At 43.1% G+C, this 25,514-nt stretch overlaps 1 protein-coding gene across 1 annotated transcript in view; it reads left to right on the top strand.

Moving 5' to 3' along the window:
• Positions 1-25,514, top strand: part of LOC143958869 (coagulation factor XIII B chain-like) — a 143,881-nt gene that overhangs the window by 109,638 nt on the left and 8,729 nt on the right. Inside the window, 2 exon segments of the mRNA XM_077467851.1 lie at positions 2,625-2,807; positions 25,251-25,459. Of these exon segments, the coding sequence (XP_077323977.1) occupies positions 2,625-2,807; positions 25,251-25,456 (389 nt within the window). The 3' untranslated portion in view covers positions 25,457-25,459.

The following is a 25,514-nucleotide window of genomic DNA, read 5'->3' as shown; positions in this document are numbered from 1 at the left end:
CCTATGAGCTCCACCACCACGGGTCTGGCTGCAATGTGCCTTGTTGTCCCTCCCGAATGTTCTCCTGTGTGTGTCGCATGCAGAAGAGAGATGGTCACACCTCAGCATCATGACACACTGAGAGTGGAGTTTGACGCATGTTCAGTATGTATAAAGCCAGAATGCCCGGCCAATGCAGCGGCTGTAGGAACGATCTTGGAGTGGAGGACAATTGATCGCCGATGCAAAAAAAGGAGCAGAAAACGAAGGAACAATTGGAAATTGGGGCATAGGTGGTCAGTGGCCTGTACTGTTAGATTGAGGCCTATATTGGGACCAGCTCATGGGTTAAGGCAGACATTATTGTTTGTCTTGTGTTCTGTTTTGCAGGCATCATGACTGATACATTCACTTCGCCAGAATTTCTCTCCCATTTCATTGACATGTACAGGGAGCTGCCCTGTCTCTGGAGGTTGAAGAGTAGAGACTACTCAAATAAAATACTGAGGAAGGCAGCTTTGGAGAAACTGGTGGAGTTATGCAAACCTTTGTACCCCAGGGCAGACACCAACTACGTCAAGCAAAAGATAGCCAACCTTTGAAGTACAGTTAAAAGGGAGCTGAACAAGGTCCTGGACTCTGAGAGATCTGGAGCAGCAGTGGATGACCTATATGTCCCCAGGCTGTGGTATTACGACAGCATGTGGTGTTTGTCAGGCCATACTGAACTCAGGTTATCGCTGTCTACGCTCCCTTCTACGTCTGTTGAGGCCACAGCTCCTGAGGTCCGCACAGGTCCTAATGCACAGGATGAAGATGTGGAGGAGCCCAGCTTGACCCAGGTATAGCATTGTTGAACATATTTGTACCTACAAATACAATGATGATAACTAGACATTACTGGGAAAATATTTCTGCCTAACAATGTGGTTTCCATATCAATAGAAAGTAGGGACCAAAAATGATTTGAACAAGAATGAGAAATGCTAAGGTCAGAATGATAGTCTTTTCTATTTCTCCACATTCAAATTGCAACAGTGAGGAGATCAAAATTGTGTGTGATTGATGACCAAACCAATAAAAAAAAATTCTAATTATGTTCCATTTTCATACACAAGAAAGTGTCAGTCTGGAGGAGCCAGCGGCCACCAGCCAGACAGAGTCCCAGATCCCTCCCCTACGCCCTTCTGCTAAAAGGGCCAGGAAGAGCAGGGATCTGGAGGAGGCCACAGCTGCCTTCTTTAGCCAGGCCACTACTGCCATCTGTGTGCGAGATGTGTGCGAGGGATTTGGCGTGGTGACGGCCAATAGGTAAAGGGGGGTGGCCGGTGACCAGAGGAGAAGGTGCAAGGATCTCATCCTGCAGCTCCTCAACAGGGGGGCAATGGGCGATATCTATGCCACCACCCTACTGTGTGATTTTTTTTCAGGGCCCACATACACCACCTCCACAGCCAACCCACCACAGCCACCCCACCCACCCCAGCAGCATGGTGGTCAATGGCAATACCAGCCACAAGACCCCCAACAACCCCGCTGGTCTTTCGGATTTTCACCCCTTACTAATTTCTATTATTTTGTGTTTTTGGAATAACGTTTTTTCTTGTTAAATTTTCTATATTTTTGTATGCATGGAATGCACTTTTTTGTTAAGTTCTTTGTATTTTGATGGCAGATAGCATCTCTAATTTAATTTGTGTTATCTTTTTTCTGCACACTAAAAAAATTGTGTAGAATAATACTTGGCTATGTGTTTTACTTCAAATGACAGTTTGGGAGTAGGCAGTTACATCAGAAAAAATACAATGTAAAATTAACAAGGGACAACAACATAGCTATATCTTTGATCTTAAAGAAAATCAGGGATAATCATGTTGTGGTAACTTGGCCAAAAAATCTAAGAACAAGCATAATAATAATATTCTTGATATCACTAGAAAACAAATGCCTTTTAAAATACGTTTGGTATAACTCCATCAGTTTTACCAGCAAAGCAGCTTCATTATTATTGAAATAAAGAAGAAAAGAATGTGCGCTGCATTTTGACATTTCATAATTTTCCGCTTCACAAATGTTAATTCCCCATTACGAATGCTAGTTTACAAGACCGACCGCTTCCGGCTCGTTCCTTGGTTCCAATCTTGCGCGTTTGCACTTTCGAATTTTGTGTGACGGATTTGTGTACTGACCATCCGAAAATCGGACGTGGAGCCGTCGTTCCCCAACATTTGTTGTCCGAAAATTGAAAAACAATTGTCGAAAGGAGCGTACTAACGGTAAGAATTTCGAACAACAGCCTGTCAAACGACAATCCCCTTCTGATTTTCGTACCGTGTGTATGAGGCTAAAGGGTTGGCAAACTCAATATTGAACCCTACAGACTAAGACTGGCATGCCATTAAAGTTCATGTGCGTGTAAAGGCAGGTGTCCCAATACTTTTGGTAATATAGAGTGTGTGTGTGTGTGTGTGTGTGTGTGTGTGTGTGTGTGTGTGTGTGTGTGTGTGTGTGTGTGTGTGTGTGTGTGTGTGTGTGTGTGTGTACATAAATATATATATATAAAATATTTGAAACCTATAAATATCTTACAGATTAATTTTATTGGCCTAAAATCTATATTTTGTGTGCTCTTTGTTTCATTTCAGGATATGGAGAGAGCTGTGGTCAACCTCCAACCATCCTGAATGGAGATAATGTTGATACAAAAAAACCTAGCTATCAATCGGGCTCCAGTGTGAAGTATAAATGTGCAAATTTTTATGTTCTTGAAGGGAATGAAATTATTACATGTAGAGATGGAAAATGGGGAAAAGAACCAACTTGCAGAGGTAAGTTGATAGTTGAATGTGTAATACATCAGCACCACAGATGTGAGATCTAATTAGTTTGGATCAGCAGAAGATACTATATCACAGTATATGTGAAAAGCAATATCAATATAATCAAGACTGCACTAAAAAAAGTTAAATATGTGCAAAAAAGTGTAAAAAAATGATTATGAAACTTTAACATTTCAATAAAGTGCCAATGCAACCCAGAATCAATGAAATAAAATAAAAACTGAATGAATGCTTTAACCCCCCCGGCGGTATTCCCGAGTCTGGCTCGGGGTGAAAATTCAGTACCATTAGCGGTAACCCCGAGCCAGACTCAGGATCGCATCACTGGATCCAGGATGAGTTTACTTACCTTATCCCCTGGATCCAGCGATGTCCTCCGCTCAATCTATCACATAGCCAGGCTCCGTTCCCTGTCAGCATTGTGAGGCACGGGGACGGAGAACGACGCCAAATTCAAAAAGTGAAACACACACATTACATACAGTATAATGTAATCTTACAGATTACATTGCTGTATGTAATTATTTTGCATCCCCTTTGTCCCTAGTGGTCTGCCAAATGCCCTGCGTGTAGTTTTATATTATAAATACTTTTCTTTCTGCCTGGAAACTGGAGATTGTCCATAGCAACCAAAACTGTCCCTTTACAGCTAGAAAACAGCGACAATAAATTAGAATCACTCGCAGAATTGAGCGATAGCGGTTTGTGGGGAAATTCATCATCAAATACTGAAAAGTAATGAGAGTGACAATTCTGCAACTGAGCAAATTTCAGTGTTTTTGATTTGATTACATTATTGAATAATTTTTATTATTATTATATTATTATTATTTGGTATAATTATTTATAGTTATTTATTATATTATAATTTATGATTTCATTTTTCAAACTTTATCATACCCGGGATGTCTGCTAGACTCTGGTTTGGACAGATTTAAGTGAGTTATTCCTAAGAATTACAGGACTACAATATAAAATGCCAAATTTCCATGCAAAATAATTGTACCGCCAGGGAGGTTAAAATATGTGCAAAGAAGTTCGCCAAGATATCTATCTATATTTATATATATATCTATCTATATATATATATATATATATATATATATATATCTATATATATATATATATATCTATATATATCTATATATATCTATATATATATCTATATATATATATATATATATATATATATATATATATATCTATATAGATAGATATATATATAGATAGATATAGATATATATATATATATATATATATATATATATATATATATATATATATATAGATATATATATATATATATATATATATAGATATATATATATATATAGATATATATATAAATATAGATATATATAGATATATATATATCTACTACAATGACAAATGCTGAATAGCCCTTCAATCAAAAATAAAGTAACAATGCAAAATACAAAGTCCAAATAAATTCAAAAGTTTCAATAAGTGCAATCCTTCAAGATGCAAGTGTGCAAATAAATCACAAAAAAATGTCCTCCACCAAAAATATCCTTCTCTCACCTCCCAAAAAACATATTCTGGGTAGTGGTTCAATACAGGTGCAGATAAAGATTGCTGGAATCTTCTCTCCCGGAAATCTTTCAGCTGAGAAAGACATCTCTCCACTTACCATTGATAGAAATGTACCGTAGTCGTCTCCATTTTGTATAATTCAGATGTATAGGGAACACAAGCAGAGTGCAACATAATGTAGAACCAGTTTTTGGAACAAGGATAGGTGGGGACTTTAGGATTTTAAAGGCACCAAATATATTCAAAAATGTAAAAAAATTATAGTTTGATAATTTTTATATAAATTTATTCAAATATAGGAAAGACATACAAAATAAAGTAGTTAAAAAAAGTTTTTGGGCACAGGAAATATATCCACCCATATAGGGACCTACCACAGCATTTATATCACAAATCAGTAGTATAATTCAAAATCTATACAGGAGGTCTTATCAACCAAAAACGTATAAATCAGTATATATAAATGCTATAGTGATGAACTGATGTGGCGTCCACACAACTTGCCCGACATGTTTCGCGTTATTAGGAAAAACGCTTCTTCTGGGGCGTGAATAAAAACACTCTTAAAGATTAAAAGAGAAAAACAAACTGAGAATAAATAAAAAAAAAAAAACATATACATTGTTATATACATATTAATCCTATTAATCAAATATATATATATATACATATTGGAATAATATATAGGAAAATACAAGACAAAAAATACAAACTATACTTGTCAGAGAAGGACCAAGCGGATATAAGGGGACATAAGTGCCGGCTATGTATGGGACACTGTGGGGGCATGCACATTATTAATATGAATATAATATAATATATCCATTGAGCAAAAGTATTCCATGATATATATAAAAATAAAACTAAAAATTAGATGTCCTACCCCAAAATTTTCTGTAGATGGCGCTGATGGTACACAGTAAAGATAGTGTTTCTATATCTAATGTAGTAGCTTGTTTCATATGGGTAAAGCTGGAAATAGACATATCGGCACGCGTAGAGGCTCCTAATGCACCAAACCAGGAAGTATCCTTACCGGTGTAGTGTCACAGTTTGATGCCTATCACAGGATGGTGCGGAAGTGACGTTGTTGCGTACTGCGCATGCGCGATGCGCTCCAAACGCTCGCGCCGTGCGTTCCAACATAGTTTCGGCAATACAGTTCAGCGAAACCATCACATAATGTTACGGAAGTGATGTTACACACAACACAAACACGGGCCACGTTGTTGCGTACTGCGCATGCGCGATGCGTTCCAAACACTTGCGCCGTGCGTTCCAACATAGTTTCGGCAATACAGTTCAGCGAAACCATCACATAATGTTACGGAAGTGACGTTACACACAACACAAACACTGGGCCGTTCGTTACAACACTAATACTTCCCTTGTTACCTCGTAGGTTTTGCATTGCTGGGACTTGTAGTGCCTATCCTGAGCTACATGCTTCAATGTTCAGTGTCCTCATCCCTATCCCCATGCTTCAATGTTCAGTGTCCATCCTTATCCCCGTGCTTCAATGTTCAGTGTCCTCATCCTTATCCCCGAGCTTCAATGTTCAGTGTCCATCCTTATCCCCGTGCTTCAATGTTCAGTGTCCTCATCCTTATCCCCGAGCTTCAATGTTCAGTGTCCATCCTTATCCCCGTGCTTCAATGTTCAGTGTCCTCATCCCTATCCGCGAGCTTCAATGTTCAGTGTCCTCATCCTTATCCCCGAGCTTCAATGTTCAGTGTCCTCATCCCTATCCCCATGCTTCAATGTTCAGTGTCCTCATCCCTATCCGCGAGCTTCAATGTTCAGTGTCCTCATCCTTATCCCTGTGCTTCAATGTTCAGTGTCCTCATCCCTATCCCCATGCTTCAATGTTCAGTGTCCTCATCCCTATCCGCGAGCTTCAATGTTCAGTGTCCTCATCCTTATCCCTGTGCTTCAATGTTCAGTGTCCTCATCCCTATCCCCATGCTTCAATGTTCAGTGTCCTCATCCCGATCCGCAAGCTTCAATGTTCAGTGTCCTCATCCTTATCCCTGTGCTTCAATGTTCAGTGTCCTCATCCCTATCCGCAAGCTTTAAATGTTCAGTGTCCTCATCCTTATCCCTGTGCTTCAATGTTCAGTGTCCTCATCCTTATCCCTGAGCTTCAATGTTCAGTGTCCTCATCCCTATCCCCCTGCTTCAATGTTCAGTGTCCTCATCCCTATCCGCGAGCTTCAATGTTCAGTGTCCTCATCCTTATCCCCGAGCTTCAATGTTCAGTGGCCTCATCCCTATCCCCCTGCTTCAATGTTCAGTGTCCTCATCCCTATCCGCGAGCTTCAATGTTCAGTGTCCTCATCCTTATCCCCCTGCTTCAATGTTCAGGGTCCTCATCCTTATCCCCGAGCTTCAATGTTCAGTGTCCTCATCCCTATCCCCCTGCTTCAATGTTCAGTGTCCTCATCCCTATCCGCGAGCTTCAATGTTCAGTGTCCTCATCCTTATCCCCCTGCTTCAATGTTCAGGGTCCTCATCCTTATCCCCGAGCTTCAATGTTCAGTGTCCTCATCCCTATCCCCCTGCTTCAATGTTCAGTGTCCTCATCCCTATCCGCGAGCTTCAATGTTCAGTGTCCTCATCCTTATCCCCCTGCTTCGATGAGGACACTGAACATCGAAGCATGGGGATAAGGATGAGGACACTGAACATTGAAGCTTGCGGATAGGGATGAGGACACTGAACATTGAAGCACAGGGATAAGGATGGACACTGAACATTGAAGCTCGGGGATAGGGATGAGGACACTGAACATTGAAGCAGGGGGATAGGGATGAGGACACTGAACATTGAAGCTCGGGGATAAGGATGAGGACACTGAACATTGAAGCAGGGGGATAGGGATGAGGACACTGAACATTGAAGCTCGGGGATAAGGATGAGGACACTGAACATTGAAGCTCGGGGATAGGGATGAGGACACTGAACATTGAAGCTCGGGGATAGGGATGAGGACACTGAACATTGAAGCATGGGGATAGGGATGAGGACACTGAACATTGAAGCTCGGGGATAAGGATGAGGACACTGAACATTGAAGCAGGGGGATAGGGATGAGGACACTGAACATTGAAGCAGGGGGATAGGGATGAGGACACTGAACATTGAAGCTCGGGGATAAGGATGAGGACACTGAACATTGAAGCTCGCGGATAGGGATGAGGACACTGAACATTGAAGCAGGGGGATAGGGATGAGGACACTGAACATTGAAGCTCAGGGATAAGGATGAGGACACTGAACATTGAAGCACAGGGATAAGGATGAGGACACTGAACATTTAAAGCTTGCGGATAGGGATGAGGACACTGAACATTGAAGCACAGGGATAAGGATGAGGACACTGAACATTGAAGCTTGCGGATCGGGATGAGGACACTGAACATTGAAGCATGGGGATAGGGATGAGGACACTGAACATTGAAGCACAGGGATAAGGATGAGGACACTGAACATTGAAGCTCGCGGATAGAGATGAGGACACTGAACATTGAAGCATGGGGATAGGGATGAGGACACTGAACATTGAAGCACAGGGATAAGGATGAGGACACTGAACATTGAAGCTCGCGGATAGGGATGAGGACACTGAACATTGAAGCATGGGGATAGGGATGAGGACACTGAACATTGAAGCACAGGGATAAGGATGAGGACACTGAACATTGAAGCTCGCGGATAGGGATGAGGACACTGAACATTGAAGCACGGGGATAAGGATGGACACTGAACATTGAAGCATGGGGATAGGGATGAGGACACTGAACATTGAAGCTCAGGGATAAGGATGAGGACACTGAACATTGAAGCACAGGGATAAGGATGAGGACACTGAACATTTAAAGCTTGCGGATAGGGATGAGGACACTGAACATTGAAGCACAGGGATAAGGATGAGGACACTGAACATTGAAGCTTGCGGATCGGGATGAGGACACTGAACATTGAAGCATGGGGATAGGGATGAGGACACTGAACATTGAAGCACAGGGATAAGGATGAGGACACTGAACATTGAAGCTCGCAGATAGGGATGAGGACACTGAACATTGAAGCATGGGGATAGGGATGAGGACACTGAACATTGAAGCACAGGGATAAGGATGAGGACACTGAACATTGAAGCTCGCGGATAGGGATGAGGACACTGAACATTGAAGCACGGGGATAAGGATGGACACTGAACATTGAAGCTCGGGGATAAGGATGAGGACACTGAACATTGAAGCACGGGGATAAGGATGGACACTGAACATTGAAGCATGGGGATAGGGATGAGGACACTGAACATTGAAGCATGTAGCTCAGGATAGGCACTACAAGTCCCAGCAATGCAAAACCTACTAGGTAACAAGGGAAGTATTAGTGTTGTAACGAACGGCCCAGTGTTTGTGTTGTGTGTAACTTCACTTCCGTAACATTATGTGATGGTTTCGCTGAACTGTATTGCCGAAACTATGTTGGAACGCACGGCGCGAGCGTTTGGAACGCATCGCGCATGCGCAGTACGCAACAACGTCACTTCCGCACCATCCTGTGATAGGCATCAAACTGTGACACTACACCGCTGTAGTGTCACAGTTTGATGCCTATCACAGGATGGTGCGGAAGTTACGTTGTTGCGTACTGCGCATGCGCGATGCGCTCCAAACGCTCGCGCCGTGCGTTCCAACATAGTTTCGGCAATACAGTTCAGCGAAACCATCACATAATGTTACGGAAGTGAAGTTACACACAACACAAACACTGGGCCGTTCGTTACAACACTAATACTTCCCTTGTCACCTAGTAGGTTTTGCATTGCTGGGACTTGTAGTGCCTATCCTGAGCTACATGCTTCAATGTTCAGTGTCCTCATCCCTATCCCCATGCTTCAATGTTCAGTGTCCATCCTTATCCCCGTGCTTCAATGTTCAGTGTCCTCATCCTTATCCCCGAGCTTCAATGTTCAGTGTCCATCCTTATCCCCGTGCTTCAATGTTCAGTGTCCTCATCCCTATCCGCGAGCTTGAATGTTCAGTGTCCTCATCCTTATCCCTGTGCTTCAATGTTCAGTGTCCTCATCCCTATCCCCATGCTTCAATGTTCAGTGTCCTCATCCCTATCCGCGAGCTTCAATGTTCAGTGTCCTCATCCTTATCCCTGTGCTTCAATGTTCAGTGTCCTCATCCCTATCCCCATGCTTCAATGTTCAGTGTCCTCATCCCTATCCGCGAGCTTCAATGTTCAGTGTCCTCATCCTTATCCCTGTGCTTCAATGTTCAGTGTCCTCATCCCTATCCCCATGCTTCAATGTTCAGTGTCCTCATCCCTATCCGCGAGCTTCAATGTTCAGTGTCCTCATCCTTATCCCCGAGCTTCAATGTTCAGTGTCCTCATCCCGATCCGCAAGCTTCAATGTTCAGTGTCCTCATCCTTATCCCTGTGCTTCAATGTTCAGTGTCCTCATCCCTATCCGCAAGCTTTAAATGTTCAGTGTCCTCATCCTTATCCCTGTGCTTCAATGTTCAGTGTCCTCATCCCTATCCCCATGCTTCAATGTTCAGTGTCCTCATCCCTATCCGCGAGCTTCAATGTTCAGTGTCCTCATCCTTATCCCTGTGCTTCAATGTTCAGTGTCCTCATCCCTATCCCCATGCTTCAATGTTCAGTGTCCTCATCCCGATCCGCAAGCTTCAATGTTCAGTGTCCTCATCCTTATCCCTGTGCTTCAATGTTCAGTGTCCTCATCCCTATCCGCAAGCTTTAAATGTTCAGTGTCCTCATCCTTATCCCTGTGCTTCAATGTTCAGTGTCCTCATCCTTATCCCTGAGCTTCAATGTTCAGTGTCCTCATCCCTATCCCCCTGCTTCAATGTTCAGTGTCCTCATCCCTATCCGCGAGCTTCAATGTTCAGTGTCCTCATCCTTATCCCCCTGCTTCAATGTTCAGGGTCCTCATCCTTATCCCCGAGCTTCAATGTTCAGTGTCCTCATCCCTATCCCCCTGCTTCAATGTTCAGTGTCCTCATCCCTATCCGCGAGCTTCAATGTTCAGTGTCCTCATCCCTATCCCCCTGCTTCGATGAGGACACTGAACATCGAAGCATGGGGATAAGGATGAGGACACTGAACATTGAAGCTTGCGGATAGGGATGAGGACACTGAACATTGAAGCACAGGGATAAGGATGGACACTGAACATTGAAGCTCGGGGATAGGGATGAGGACACTGAACATTGAAGCAGGGGGATAGGGATGAGGACACTGAACATTGAAGCTCGGGGATAAGGATGAGGACACTGAACATTGAAGCAGGGGGATAGGGATGAGGACACTGAACATTGAAGCTCGGGGATAAGGATGAGGACACTGAACATTGAAGCTCGGGGATAGGGATGAGGACACTGAACATTGAAGCTCGGGGATAGGGATGAGGACACTGAACATTGAAGCATGGGGATAGGGATGAGGACACTGAACATTGAAGCTCGGGGATAAGGATGAGGACACTGAACATTGAAGCAGGGGGATAGGGATGAGGACACTGAACATTGAAGCAGGGGGATAGGGATGAGGACACTGAACATTGAAGCTCGGGGATAAGGATGAGGACACTGAACATTGAAGCTCGGGGATAGGGATGAGGACACTGAACATTGAAGCTCGGGGATAGGGATGATGACACTGAACATTGAAGCATGGGGATAGGGATGAGGACACTGAACATTGAAGCTCGGGGATAAGGATGAGGACACTGAACATTGAAGCAGGGGGATAGGGATGAGGACACTGAACATTGAAGCAGGGGGATAGGGATGAGGACACTGAACATTGAAGCTCGGGGATAAGGATGAGGACACTGAACATTGAAGCAGGGGGATAGGGATGAGGACACTGAACATTGAAGCAGGGGGATAGGGATGAGGACACTGAACATTGAAGCTCGGGGATAAGGATGAGGACACTGAACATTGAAGCAGGGGGATAGGGATGAGGACACTGAACATTGAAGCTCGGGGATAAGGATGAGGACACTGAACATTGAAGCTCGCGGATAGGGATGAGGACACTGAACATTGAAGCATGGGGATAGGGATGAGGACACTGAACATTGAAGCACAGGGATAAGGATGAGGACACTGAACATTGAAGCTCGCGGATAGGGATGAGGACACTGAACATTGAAGCACGGGGATAAGGATGGACACTGAACATTGAAGCTCGGGGATAAGGATGAGGACACTGAACATTGAAGCATGGGGATAGGGATGAGGACACTGAACATTGAAGCATGTAGCTCAGGATAGGCACTACAAGTCCCAGCAATGCAAAACCTACTAGGTGACAAGGGAAGTATTAGTGTTGTAACGCACGGCCCAGTGTTTGTGTTGTGTGTAACTTCACTTCCGTAACATTATGTGATGGTTTCGCTGAACTGTATTGCCGAAACTATGTTGGAACGCACGGCGCAAGTGTTTGGAACGCATCGCGCATGCGCAGTACGCAACAACGTGGCCGTGTTTGTGTTGTGTGTAACATCACTTCCGTAACATTATGTGATGGTTTCGCTGAACTGTATTGCCGAAACTATGTTGGAACGCACGGCGCGAGCGTTTGGAGCGCATCGCGCATGCGCAGTACGCAGCAACGTCACTTCCGCACCATCCTGTGATAGGCATCAAACTGTGACACTACACCGGCCGCACAGTGTCCAGAATGCCGGTGTTCTGCCGTATAGAGTCCGGCCATCAAATGGTGTCCGCTCCGTACTTCGGAAAATCTCTGAAGCTGAACGGCGCCTGCGCCGTGAGTGGAGGTGGTAGCCCCACCATCCAAGCGGACATAGGGTTGTGAATTTGAGAGGGCCCCTCGCGGGCGAGCTTCGCTTGCCACGCTTCGGGCTCGGCCTCGTTGCGCTCGGCTCTTTTTTATTCTAACTCTATGTCCACTTGGATAGTGGGGATAGAACCTGGACTCACGGCGCAGGCGCCGTTCATCCTCGGCATTTTTCGGAATCTGTGTTCCTGTGTACTACGCATGCGCAGTACGCAGCGGACACTATCCGATGGAGGACGCTATTTGACAAGACACCGGCACAGCGCCCCCCCCCCCCTCCCCCACCGCAAAGTCCCCAAATGACAAAGCCATAGTGAGACATTGAAAAGAAACAATATAATGTAAACTTAAACGAAGGGAAACCTAAATATAAATATACAGCAATATAATCCCAGTGGACATAGAACAGCTGAGGAATACTATTGAGGATAAAGAGTAAGACAAGGAAAAAAGGGAAAAGAGGAGAAGGGGAGGGTAGAAACAGAGAAGGTGTGAAGTATAGTAATATATGTATAAATCTGTTATTATTAAGGGGGAGTGTCAAAAAAGTATACACTAAAGAATTAATTATGTATCGTATGTTTTAAAGAAACAAAAAGAGCTATAATGGAGAAAGAGACGCAAGATTATTTATAAAAAGGGTTTATGTGAATGCGATTCATTTATTCCTGGGGGAAAAGTCGCATTTAATTTTTCAATCCACAGAGTCTCCTTTCTCAAAATGGATTTGTCCCAATCTCCACCACGGGGATTGGGTGGTATCACATCCAATGCAATAAATGATATTACCGATGTGTTGAATCTGTGGTAGAGATCGAGGTGTCTACTGATAGATGTCACCATTTTGCCCCCCCCAAAGAGAAGTAGACATGAGAGATTTTTTGGGGGAGAGACAAAAGGAATTCATACATGGAACATCATAACCATGATTTGCCTTGAAGTCACCCAACAGAATGATGGACTGTCTTGATACCAAGTTTATATAAAAATACAAATATTTATTATTAATTATAAAAGATTTTTTTCGAAAAAGGAAAATTTATACAAACATAAATAAATACATATTATAGCTATAACATAGACAAAATCTGTTACGACAGTATTATAATTCCTTTTGTCTCTCCCCAAAAAAATCTCTTCTGTAGTTAATATATAAGGATGAGGATACCATATACTTTTTTTCTCTGTAAATCAGGCACAACAGTATAACTATGAGAAGTAGACATGGTCCTTTATCCGTGCCCTAAATTGTCTAATCGTTTTGCCTATGTAGAAAGCTGAGCATTCGCATGTCATAAGATAAATGACGCCTCGTGTGTCGCAGTCCGCAAAGAATTTTGGGGTAAAAGTTTCTCCGTTTGGCAGAACAAAGGATTGGCCAGTTCTAATCAGGGGGCAAAATGGGCATTTTCCACATCTAAAAATACCATGAGATTGGCGACTCAGGGGATTCAAGCTAAAGTGACTTGCAGTAAGGATGTCCCGTAGGGATCTGGCTCTGCGGAAAGTGATTTGAGGTTTCTTTTCTATATATTTGGCTACGATAGGATCTTCTGTAAGAAGAGGCCAGAAGGTATCCAGAGTATTACGTAGTATTAGATGATGATTGGAGAATTTCGTTATGAAACGCACCCTATTTATATGTTTCGGTTTGTTTTGTGGTTTGTATAGGAGAGTGGCACGAGCTTGGCGTTTCGCCCTATTATATGCTTTACGCAAAGTTGATTTACTATAGCCCCTTGCTTTTAGGTGTTTTTGGAGTAATTTGGCTTGGGTCTCAAAGTCAGAGGTATATGTGCAATTACGTTGTAAGCGAATATATTGAGCATAGGGAATGCTCCGCAGCAAGGGGTCTGGGTGTGCACTGGTAGCATGCAAAAGAGTATTGCCGGCGGTCTCTTTGCGATAGAGGCTGGAGGCAATGTGACCACTCTCGTCTTTTTTAATAGCAAGGTCGAGGAAAGTAATGTAAGAGGAATGACTTGAAAAAGTTAATTTCAAATTGAAATGATTTGAGTTTAGTTTTACAACAAAAGATGTGAGTTCATTCTGAGTCCCAGTCCAAATAACGAAAACGTCATCGATGTATCAGAGCCAGCAGAGGGCCTGGCTGACATACATCGACAAGGCATTGCTGGAAAAAATGTCTCGTTCCCACCCCCCCAGGTACAGGTTGGCGTATGCCGGGGCACATACAGTCCCCATAGCTACGCCATGTACCTGGAGGAAGTGGGAATCTCCAAACACAAAAAAATTGTGGGTAAGAATAAAAAGTAATAAATCCAGTATAAACTCACAGAAGTCCCAATTGTGATTCGTTTGTTCCTGAAGGAAGGTACGCACTATCGCGACGCCCTGCTCGTGAGGGATGCTGGAGTACAATGCCTCCACATCCAAGGTCACGAGCAGGGCATCGGGAGGCACGACCATTCCCTCAATGTGTTTTAGAAAATCCATAGTGTCCTTAACGTAGGAGGGTAATGCATATACATGTGGGCTTAGTACGGAATCCACCAGTCTACTTGCATTCTCCGTAAGAGATCCTATGCCTGATATCCACCGCGCCTTCTTCTAGCTCTTTTACAGGCGGTGGTCCGTTCTTCTGTTCTTCTCTTCTTCTTCTTCTTCAGATGTTGCCTCCGATCACAATGACGGGGACCGGGCACGCGGCGACTTATATAGGGACAAGGAGCGGGGTCTTCGGTTGATGTCACATGGGTTGATGTCACATGGCGACAGTCCCAGCATCCTCCGGGACTGTGACATTTTAAGGGATTTATACCATTCTCTATTATTCAAGACTTTTAATGCCATAGCGGCATAAAAGTTTTTTGTCATAAGGACGATATTTCCACCCTTATCAGCAGGTTTTATTTCCAAGTCTGGGTGGTTTTTTTATACGGGAAATTGATTTAAACTGGGAGGAAATCAAATTATTAGGTAAAGGTGTCAATTGTAGTTGCTTAATTGCATTCACAGTGCTTTTTAGGAAAGCCCATATATTTGGGTTTGACATTAGATCCGGAAAGCGTTGAGATTTTGGTTTAAAGATAGGGATATTCGATGGTATGTAATTAATAGAATGTGAATCTGTATGATCAGGAGGTTGCTCCGTTGAACTTTCCTCCAAAAGGAGGATAAGGTCACGGTGTGTTCTAAAGTCTTCCATAGTGTAGTTTTTAATACTTTCTGAAATTTGTTTGTCCTGCACAGAGCGGAGATGGTCCCCATCAAAGAGGTATTTGTACGTAAGATTTCGAACGAATAGATATAAATCTTTTATCGCTTCATATTTGTCTAGATCAGACGATGGACAAAAATGTAGGCCTAAGCGTAGAACCTCTAGATCAGGGATCCTCAAACTACGGCCCTCCAGCTGTTGCGAAACTACACATCCCATGAGGCATTGTAAAACTCTGACATTCACAGACATGACTAGGCCTGATGGGAATTGTAGTTCCTGAACAACTGGAGGGCCATAGTTTGAAGACCCATGCTCTAGATCTTAATGAGAAAAGGTATAAGGCGTGAGATTAATGATTTCCAAATGGTGGGTCAGGTCAGTGTCGGGGGGTGTGGGGGTAGTTGAAAATTTCCAGAGGGGGATACGTGTGCATCTAGAGTGCTTTGTCTAGTGAACATTTGGAGTTGAGTGGCAGGTGGTAAGGATGATAGTGAGGGAGTCGCTGATAGGATATTAGTATCCTGTGTATTATTCACTATAAGGGTGTTCATATTAGAAGATCCCCCAAGATTAACATTGGATGGAGTCTTTTTAGTTTGTTTTGAATTTAGAAGGTGAGTGGCTTGGAGGGCAGTGTTGCCTAAATATTTGCCTTGGGAAAGAGTGTTGGTGTCTAACAAAGGAGTGGTGTCATGCAGTGATCTATGTAGAGTAAGCCCCTGTACACACGGTCGGAGATTTCCACAACCAAATCCGTCGGATTTTGCCTGTCGGATTTTGTCCGTCGGATCTTGTCCGAAACTGTTGCATACACACGGTCGGGTCAAGTTGGCGAAAAATCCGATCTTTCAGAACGTGATGACATAATTTCGTTACGATGGGACTACGTTCAGGCTAGTAGCCAATAGCTTTGATGTAGGAATTTAATCTGAACATGCGTGGCACTTGGTCCGATGAAAATTCTCTACACATGATCGGATTAGGTCCGTCCGGCCCAGTTGGTCGGGAAATATTTCCAACATGTTGGAAAATTGGGTCCGACGGAGATTCGGACGGAATCAGTCCGATGCATACCACACACAGTCGAATTATCCGACGACACGGTCCGATAAGACGCAATCCGACAGATTATCCGACCGTGTGTACAAGGGCTAAGGGTGGTGTCATGTGTGGGGGGGGGGGCGTTTTTTTGTGTATGGTGTGTGAAACCCGCCACCAAGATCCCGCTTACGTAATCCAGAGTGCGAAACATAGGAACAGCCACCACCTCTATGAGAAGACCGCTGTGAGGGGAAAGAAGTGGAATCTGATTCAGTTTCATCGTCAGTAGTAGAATAATTACCAGCATTATTTTTAGGATTGCGAACATTAGGTTTATTGTATTGCCGAGGAGGAGATTGCCAACGATAAGCAAAACCCTCACTAAATGCTGTTCTATCTTTTGAGAGTTTGCTGTGTTTTTTAAAAATAATGTCTTTTGTGATACGTGTGATATACTCTTTAAGGTCCTGAATGCGTCTGTCATAGGCCGCATGTGTTTTTTAAGGGTTCGCTCTTAGAGTATAAGGTTGAGATCTTGTTGTCGAGAGCTTCAAGCTCAATTTTGTACTGAGCAATAAGTTGTTTCATTAAATTAATGCTACAGATGGTTAAATTTTGTTCCCATGCTATTTTGAATTCTGGAGTCAAATTGTGAATCGATGGAAAAGTTTGTATGCGCAGGCCTATAGGGGCAATTTTTTCTTCAACATATTTTCCTAAAAAATTCAATATGCCAATATAAATTAGTTTTTTTCTTCAAAAGGCGTTTAAGTTTAGAAGTAAATTGATTAATGCCAATCTCCTGCTCGACGTCTACATTACAAGTAGTATGAATATCGGACATGTAACCTGCCCATGCAGCCCCCGTAAATTCCATAATACTTGCTCTCAAAATATCCAAATTTATAAACCGTGAAATAAATCTATACAATAGGGTAATGGAAGCAGAAGAAAAGGAGAAGGGAGAGGGGGGGAAGGAAAGAGAAAAAAAAAAAAGGGGGAGAAGAAAGGGGAAAAAAAGGACAAAAATAATTTGCTGTCCAGAGGGTATAAGAATACTATATTATAACAAATATAAAGAATGAGGTTAGTATATATATAAAAGGCCACTAAAAAAGATAAATGGGAAAACTCCAGATGGAGTACCCAAAAATGCCCGGGTGCTACCACCCTAAATCACTAAATAGAGAGTGTGGAAATAAGAGATATCAAAGAACACTTCGTGGCTAAATAGTGGATATCTCAAATATATCAATATAGAACGGTGCCAGCATCCTCAATGAATAGATTTTAGAACAAGGATAGGTGGGGACTTTAGGATTTTAAAGGCACCAAATATATTCAAAAATGTAAAAAAATAATAGTTTGATAATTTTTATATAAATGTATTCAAATATAGGAAAGACATACAAGATAAAGTAGTTAAAAAATGTAGAACCAAACTTCAAGTGCATGAACGACACAATGGGCAAACAGCATGCGTAAAGTACAGCGAGCACCTCCTGCTCCACAGGCTGATACGAGTTGACATAACTCGGAAGATCCACCTAATATGTTTCGCCGTATAGTCGTCATTAGAAGTGGTATGCGGTACACCCGCTTCTGATGATGGCTATACGGCATAAGGTGAATCTTCCGAGTGCCATCAACTCATATCAGCCCCTGGAGGTTTGCAGCCTTTGGATGTGGCTGGAATTGACAGTGCTCACTGTACTTTACTTATGCTGTTTCCCCCTTGTGTCGGGCATGCACTTGAAGTTTGGTTTCACACTATGTTGCACTCTGCTTGTGTTCCCTACTGTATATATACATCTTAATCATCTAAAATGGAAAAGACTACGCCAGTGGCGGCTGCTCCATTAGGGGTGCCGCCCCCCTAATCCATGAGCCCGATCTACTAATCTACATGCAGGGCTCTGGACAATGGATTTTTTTTTAAGCACGTGATTAGAGCCTGACGCTCTAATTGGCTTTAAAAAAGGGTGGGCTTGAGGTGCCCTGAGCCCACCCATTTCTGTGACATTAGCAAATTGATATTCGCTAATGTTTTCCTTCTTCTACTCCCGGACAATCATGAAGCGGGTCCTGAGTCCCAATTGGCCCGGGAGTCTTAGGACCCCTGGGCCAATCGGGTCTCAGGACCCACTTCCTGTTCAATGGGGAGGAGAAGCAGGAAGACATTAGCGCCTATAACAAGAGCTGCCGGGGAGGGAAGAGACTGAGCGAGAGATTGCAGATGGGAGGATGAGTGGGAGCCGGTACGGAGAACAGGAAGCAGTGTGAGTACCGAGGCATGCGCATGGGGAGTTGTGGTCCTGGTGACAGTATGTGCCACCCCCCCAAATATTGAGCACCAGCCGCCACTGGACTACGGTATATTTCTATCAAGGCTAAGTGGAGAGAGAAGGCATGCATTTCTCTGCTGCGGGAGAGAAGATTACAGCAATCTTTATCTGCACATGTATTGAGCCATTTCCCAGCATCTGTTTTTTGGGAGGTGGTAGAAGGATACTTTTGGTATAGGACATCTTTTTTGTGATTTTCTTGCACCTTGTGGGGATTGCACTTATTGAACTTTTGACATTATTTGAACTTCTTTTTGCATTGATTGAAGGTCCATTAAGCATTTGTCATTGCAGTAGAGAGATAGAGATAGAGATAGAGATGATAGAGATGATAGAGATGATAGAGATGATAGAGATAGAGATGATAGAGATGATAGAGATGATAGAGATGATAGAGATGATAGAGATAGAGATGATAGAGATGATAGAGATGATAGAAATAGAGATAGAGATATTTGCACATATTTTAAAGCAATCACTCAGTTTTTATTTTATTGATTCTGGGTTGCATTGGCACTTTATTGAAACATTTTATTCATAGTTTTTGCACATATTTATCTTTTTCCAGCGCGGTCTCCATTATATTGAAGTTGATAGATGCAATTTTTCTTTTTCTGCAGCTCTGGTGGAATCACTGTTGCTGGGGTTAAAGAACACCTACTGGTTGAAGCACATCCCCAAAAACCATAGGTTGCAGATAAAAAAAGAGGCAGAGGATATACAGAAAAGGCTATAAATCAATTCCAGCCTCTTACAAACTCCTGTTTTCTAAAGTGTACAAGCCAAAAAATGTTTTTCTCTAATCTTGGATAAGGCAGCAAAAGACTAAAACCCCTGATGGGTTTTTACTGCTATCCTGGGCTCAGTTGGAGAGATTTAACCTCACTTCCTATCCTGTTTGTAGGCAGGTGTAGTCTACTTTCTCCACTGCAGGTGGTGCTCTTCTGTAGTGGTATCGCAGCTGAAGAGGCAAATCCTCTATGGTTTGCTGGGTTACCAGGGAAGCACCCAATTAAATGCTGCCACTCCACATGACTCCAGGTAGCCATGTTGGGTCAGGCAGAGCCTGTTTAAGGCTCTGGCTCCCAGGCTCGGCATGCATTGTGTGAGTGGGATGAATAGGTAAAGGTACCCCATATGTCAGGGACAGTACTAGCATTAGGGAAAGGTTCCTGATTAAGAGGGAAAGCGTAGGGTCGCATCTCTTCTGGACACCTTCCCGATTGGACACTAGACAGCCAGGCTGCATTCTGTGCCCTCTCAACGGCCACTCAGTCTGGCTGGAATCTGCTTCTTCCTGGGGGTAGCCTTCCGATCAGGTTGGTTTGAGCTGTTACTGCATTACTTCAATACAAGTCTCCTATTGGACCTGCCTGTGTGAATTATTGCCTCCACACCACTCTGCACCACACCTACATGTTTACAACAGTTTTACCAGACAGTGAGGAAGAAAAAATCTGCATTAGGGACATAGACAGGAAATACTTCTGACATGAGTTCTAATCTTAACCTACTCTAGTAAAGAAAGGGATTTTTATTCCCGCCTGTGTTGCTGTTGAAGAATTGTTGAGGAAGTTGACTGTTGTCAGCAGGACAGAAAGTGAGAGCAAATCACTCTTTATAGCAGTAAAACAACACACTGGGGTCTCAGTCCCTCTATTTAAAGCTTAATTTAATTTCAGGTATGGATATGTTTGCATAGTTACATTGGTCCATCTTAGACCATCGTAACTAATGTAGGTGCCATACCTGGAAGATCCCTGTGGAAGATGGAAATCAGGGTAGTAGTCACCTCTACTTCAGTGGTTGCCACTAGCTTCTGGGTCGTGTGCCAAGCAGCTGCCCTGCTGCTTAGTGAACACAGGAGATCAGGCATAGACACCATTCAGAGAACAACTTGCATTTTCTCAAAAGAAATTTAGAGCACTCTCTGAATGGACTAGGTAGAGAGGCGGGCTGGTGATGTCATGATCTCAACCTTGTCAAATCAGTGATTTCTTTGCATTGACTGAATACAAAGTGTTCTCTAAATGGTGCCCTCCTGTGTTCAGTATGCATCAGGGCAGTTGCTGGCATGGGACCCAAAAGCTAGTGGCTATCAATGTAGTAAAGGTACCTACCACAATGATTTCCAGCTTCCAAGGGGACTGGCCAAGTATGGAACATACATACAGTATCTCACAAAAGTGAGTACACCCCTTACATTTTTGTAAATCTTTTCTTCTATCTTTTTATGTGACAACACTGAAGAAATGACACTTGTCTACAATGTAAAGTAGTGAGTGTACAGCTTGTATAACAGTGTAAATTTGCCGTCCCCTCAAAATAACTCAACACACAGCCATTAATGTCTAAACCTCAGGCAAAAAAAATGAGTACACCCCTAGGTGAAAATGTCCAAATTGGGCCCAAAGTGTCAATATTTTGTGTGGCCACCATTATTTTCCAGCACTGCCTTAACCCTCTTGGGCATGGAGGTCACCAGAGCTTCACAGGTCACCACTGGAGTCCTCTTCCACTCCTCCATGATGACATCACAGAGCTGGTAGATGTTAGAGACCTTGTGCTTCTCCACCTCCCGCTTCATCCAAAAAACGTAAAAATACACTCTCATTTGCAATGTGTATAACAAGCAAGTTTAAAATGTGAAGCAGCCGGGACGATACACGTTCCACAGCTCTAACCGAAAGTATCACAAAAATGCTCAGTAACTCCTCCCTACGCATTTTGTCATTGAAGACATCATCTGGCGTGGCCATCTTGCTACACTTCCTATCCTTTTATAGCAGGTGGTGTCCCACATAGGTCCAATAACATGACCGCGGCCATTTTTGGTTGGTCCAGAGGACCGAAGACTCTCTGTGCTATTGTTTTGCCTTGTTTTGGTTAGGTTAATGTGTACTAAATTATATTTTTACGTTTTTTGGATGAAATAAAATTTTAAAGCGGTATTATGCAATGGACACTTTCTTCTTCTATACATGAGATACAAAGAGGATCATATCAGGACTAAACACGCCGAGGACCCATAGAGTGCTGTGCAGTGGCATATACTGTGCATGCGCAATACCTTTGTGTGGGGTGACGAAATTCGGTGAGTGCATTTCCAAAAGGGGCACTATAAAAGAGCACCAGCACCATAGAAGAATATGCACAGGAAAAGTCACTTATTTGAAGAGCACAAGCCACTTTGTTTTGAGAATATATATTGAAGACATTTTATTTAAATACAATTTTTTGTAAAGGACTTTTAGCATATTGTTTGAAAGACTGCAACTACCCTGTTTCCCCTAAAATAAGACCTAGCGTGATTGTCGACGATGGCTGCAATATAAGCCCTGGTTAAAGTCCTTCTATGTCTTATTCTCAGGGTAGGGCTTATTTTTGGGGAAAGAGGGTGGGGTTTATTTGGGGGTTAGGGCTTATATTGCAGCCATCAGCGACACTCATGCTAGGTCTTATTTTAGGGGAAACAGGGTATCAGCATTATTGATTGAAGAGCACAAGAAAAGTTATAATTTTTATTCATTTTTTGAAGAGCACCAGTCACTTTATATGTGAACATATCAAATATTTTCTAATTTTTGCTATTGATTTTTTAGGACATGGTTTGAAAGTTGCAATTATCATGTACTGTATTATTTGGATTGTTACATATTTAATGCAGGAGTTGTAATATAAGGGCATTTGAAGCACTTAGCACTTTAGTGCCGGTTCACACAGGAGCGACTTGTCAGGCGACTTAGCCGCCTGACAAGTTGCGCTCCGTTCTGTACTATGGAACCGTTCTAATAGGAGCGACTCAAGTCAAGACTTAGAAAAAATGTTCCTGTACTATTTTTGGGGCGACTTCAGGCGACTTGCATTGACTTCTATACAGAAGTCGTTTTGCAAGTTGCCGCTGAAGTCGTGTGCAGGTCGCGTCTGTGAGTCGCGCTGCAAGTCGTGCCGCCCCTGTGTGAACCAAGCCTTAAGGTTTATTTTAATGTTGCAACAGTCAAGAAAAATTAACACTTTGTCACTTTAAAGATTTGTTAAAATAATCTATTTTGAGCCTCAGGCGACACCAATGCTGTTGTAGTCCTTGAGGCCGCGCATCTCGGTTCATTCGAGGTGTTGAGCAATGCTCCACATAGAGGTGTTAAGGCATTCTCTCCTCTGACACTTTTCATGAAGGCAGAGATCAAGGCTTGGCAACTAGTGGTATATAAACTACAAGGAGACCCTCATACTAGATCTCCGGACACCCCCCTGTGGCTCAACCCACATTTGTCAGAGTTTCAATCTGTCCCTGACCCAGGGTTCTGGGCTGCCAGAGGTATAAAAAAAACTGGAACATATCTGTACTAGCGGCTCCCTGCTATCTTTTGGTACCTTTAGGCTGGGTTCACACCACAGCGATGCAGGAACACCGCGAATCAGCGGCGTTTTCCCGCATCGCATGACTCCCGCCGGCAGTTCACACTGCCCTATGCGAACGGCTGGGAGTGTCAATGAAATGTTAATGACACCCCCAGATCCGTCCGCATATCGCAGTGCGATCTGCAGACTCGCACAGGAATCGGATCGCATGGTGTCCCATGCGATCCGATTCTGTTGCGGACCAAAAAAAGGGTCCCGTGCGAGTTTGCTGCGAGAGCGATGCGAATTCAGCCATACTATCTGTATGGCTGAACTCGCATCGCTACGGAGATCGGATGTGATTTGCGGTGCGAATCACATCCGGATCTCCCCCCGCAGCAGTGTGAACCCGGCTTTAAGGATAAATTTGGGCTTACTAATGGACAATTCTTTAGATTTCTATAAATTCGCCTTCAACCCAATTTGGATCCATCCCAGTGCTTCTACTACGGTCCAACCTTGAGTCCACATTGGGAGAAGTCCCTCTGCTTAAACCCACCTCTACAATTTACAAGGCCTTATTACCCTCAGTCCACTTTGGTCTGGAGGATTTGTTCTCTAGGTGGCTGGGCGTGATCCTTGATCTTGAATCAAAGCCTGGGAAGATGCCTGGGAGTAGCTTTTTCTACAACTTATCTCCATAAGCCCTTGTACACACGATCGGAATTTCAGCCAGCAAAAGACAGATGAGAGCTTTTCATCAGAAAATCCAATCATGTGTATGCTCCATCAGACTTTTGCTGGTGGAATTTTGGCCAGCAAAAGATTGAGAACATGTTCTCAATTTTTTGGTCGGAAAAAGTTCAGATCAGAAATTCCGATCGTCTATACAAATTCTGACGCGCAAAATTCCTATGCATGCTTGGAAATAATTTTGATGCATGCTCGGAAGCATTGAGCTTCATTTTCTTGACGGTCGAAAGTTCAGCCAACTTTTGTGTTTGCTGAACTTTCCTTTTGAGCGAAATTCCGTCGGAAAAAACATCCAAGATTTTGCTGACGGAAAATCCACTCGTGTGTACGCAGCATAAGTCTATTTTTTCACAAAGCATAGGCCTTATATGAACAGCGACACAGCGTATATATGAACAGTGCCACACCTACATCTTTCCCAATTAATCAATATTGAGTTTGCCAACCCTTTGCAGCTATAACAGCTTCAACTCTTCTGGGAAGGCCGTCCACAAGGTTTAGGAGTGTGTCTATGGGAATGTTTGACCATTCTTCCAGAAGCGCATTTGTGAGGTCAGGCACTGATGTTGGATGAGAGAGCCTGGCTCGCGATCTTTGCTCTAATTCACCCCAAAGGTGTTTTACCTTGTTTAGGTAAGTCCACTCCAAACTCACTCAATCACACTATATTGCCAAAAGTATTGGGCCACCCTCCAAATCATTTGGTGAATGGGGGGATTATGGTATGGGGTTGTTTTTCATGGGTTGGGCTGGGTCCCTTAGTTCCAGTGAAGGGAACTCTTAAAGCGTCAGCATACCAAGACATTTTGAACAATTTCATGCTCCCAACTTTGTGGGAACAGTTTGGGGATGCCCCCTTCCTGTTCCATCATGACTGCTCACCAGTGCACAAAGCAAGGTCCATAAAGACATGAATGAGTCAATTTTGGGTAGAGAAACTAGACAGGCCTGAGTCCTGACCTCAACGCGATAGAACACCTTTGGGATAAATTTGAGCGGAGACTGCAAGCCAGGGCCAACATCAGTGCCCGACCTTACAAATGCGCTTCTGGAAGAATGGTAAAACATCCCCATAGACACACTCCTAAACCTTGTGGACAGCCTTCCCAGAAAGTTGAAGCTGTTATAGCTGCAAAGGGTGGGCCAACTCAATATTGAACCCTACAGACTGACTGAGATGCCATTAAAGTTCACGTAAAGTCAGGAGTCCCAATACTTTTGGTAATATAGAATACACACGTTAAAAAATACACACATATATAAACATATATTTTATATATATATATATATATATATATATATATATATATATATATACTATATTCTTTTTATTAATGATCTTTTTTTACTTATTTGCAGCACCTTGTACTGTAACCACCTCCACCATGCTAGCAAACAACATTCATTTGAAGTATAGGTTTGAAGAGGATAAAACAAAGAAAATATATATTTCACATTTGGATCATGTGTCATTTGAGTGTGCTCCAGGATATAACATACTTGATACAAAAAATCTGAGAATCCAATGTTTGGACGGGGTAGTAACATACCCAAAATGCTTATAGTAGGTGAGTAATAGGATACCCAATAATACACCTTCTCCACCTACAATTGTACAAAAGA

This window comes from Lithobates pipiens, unplaced genomic scaffold (assembly GCF_037356315.1).
Source record: "Lithobates pipiens isolate NorthernLeopardFrog02 unplaced genomic scaffold, aLitPip1_a1.2 Scaffold_62, whole genome shotgun sequence".
Classification (NCBI taxonomy): domain Eukaryota; kingdom Metazoa; phylum Chordata; class Amphibia; order Anura; family Ranidae; genus Lithobates; species Lithobates pipiens.
The sequence above is the reverse complement of the archived record's forward strand: the minus strand, read 5'-3'. Positions and strand labels throughout refer to the sequence as shown.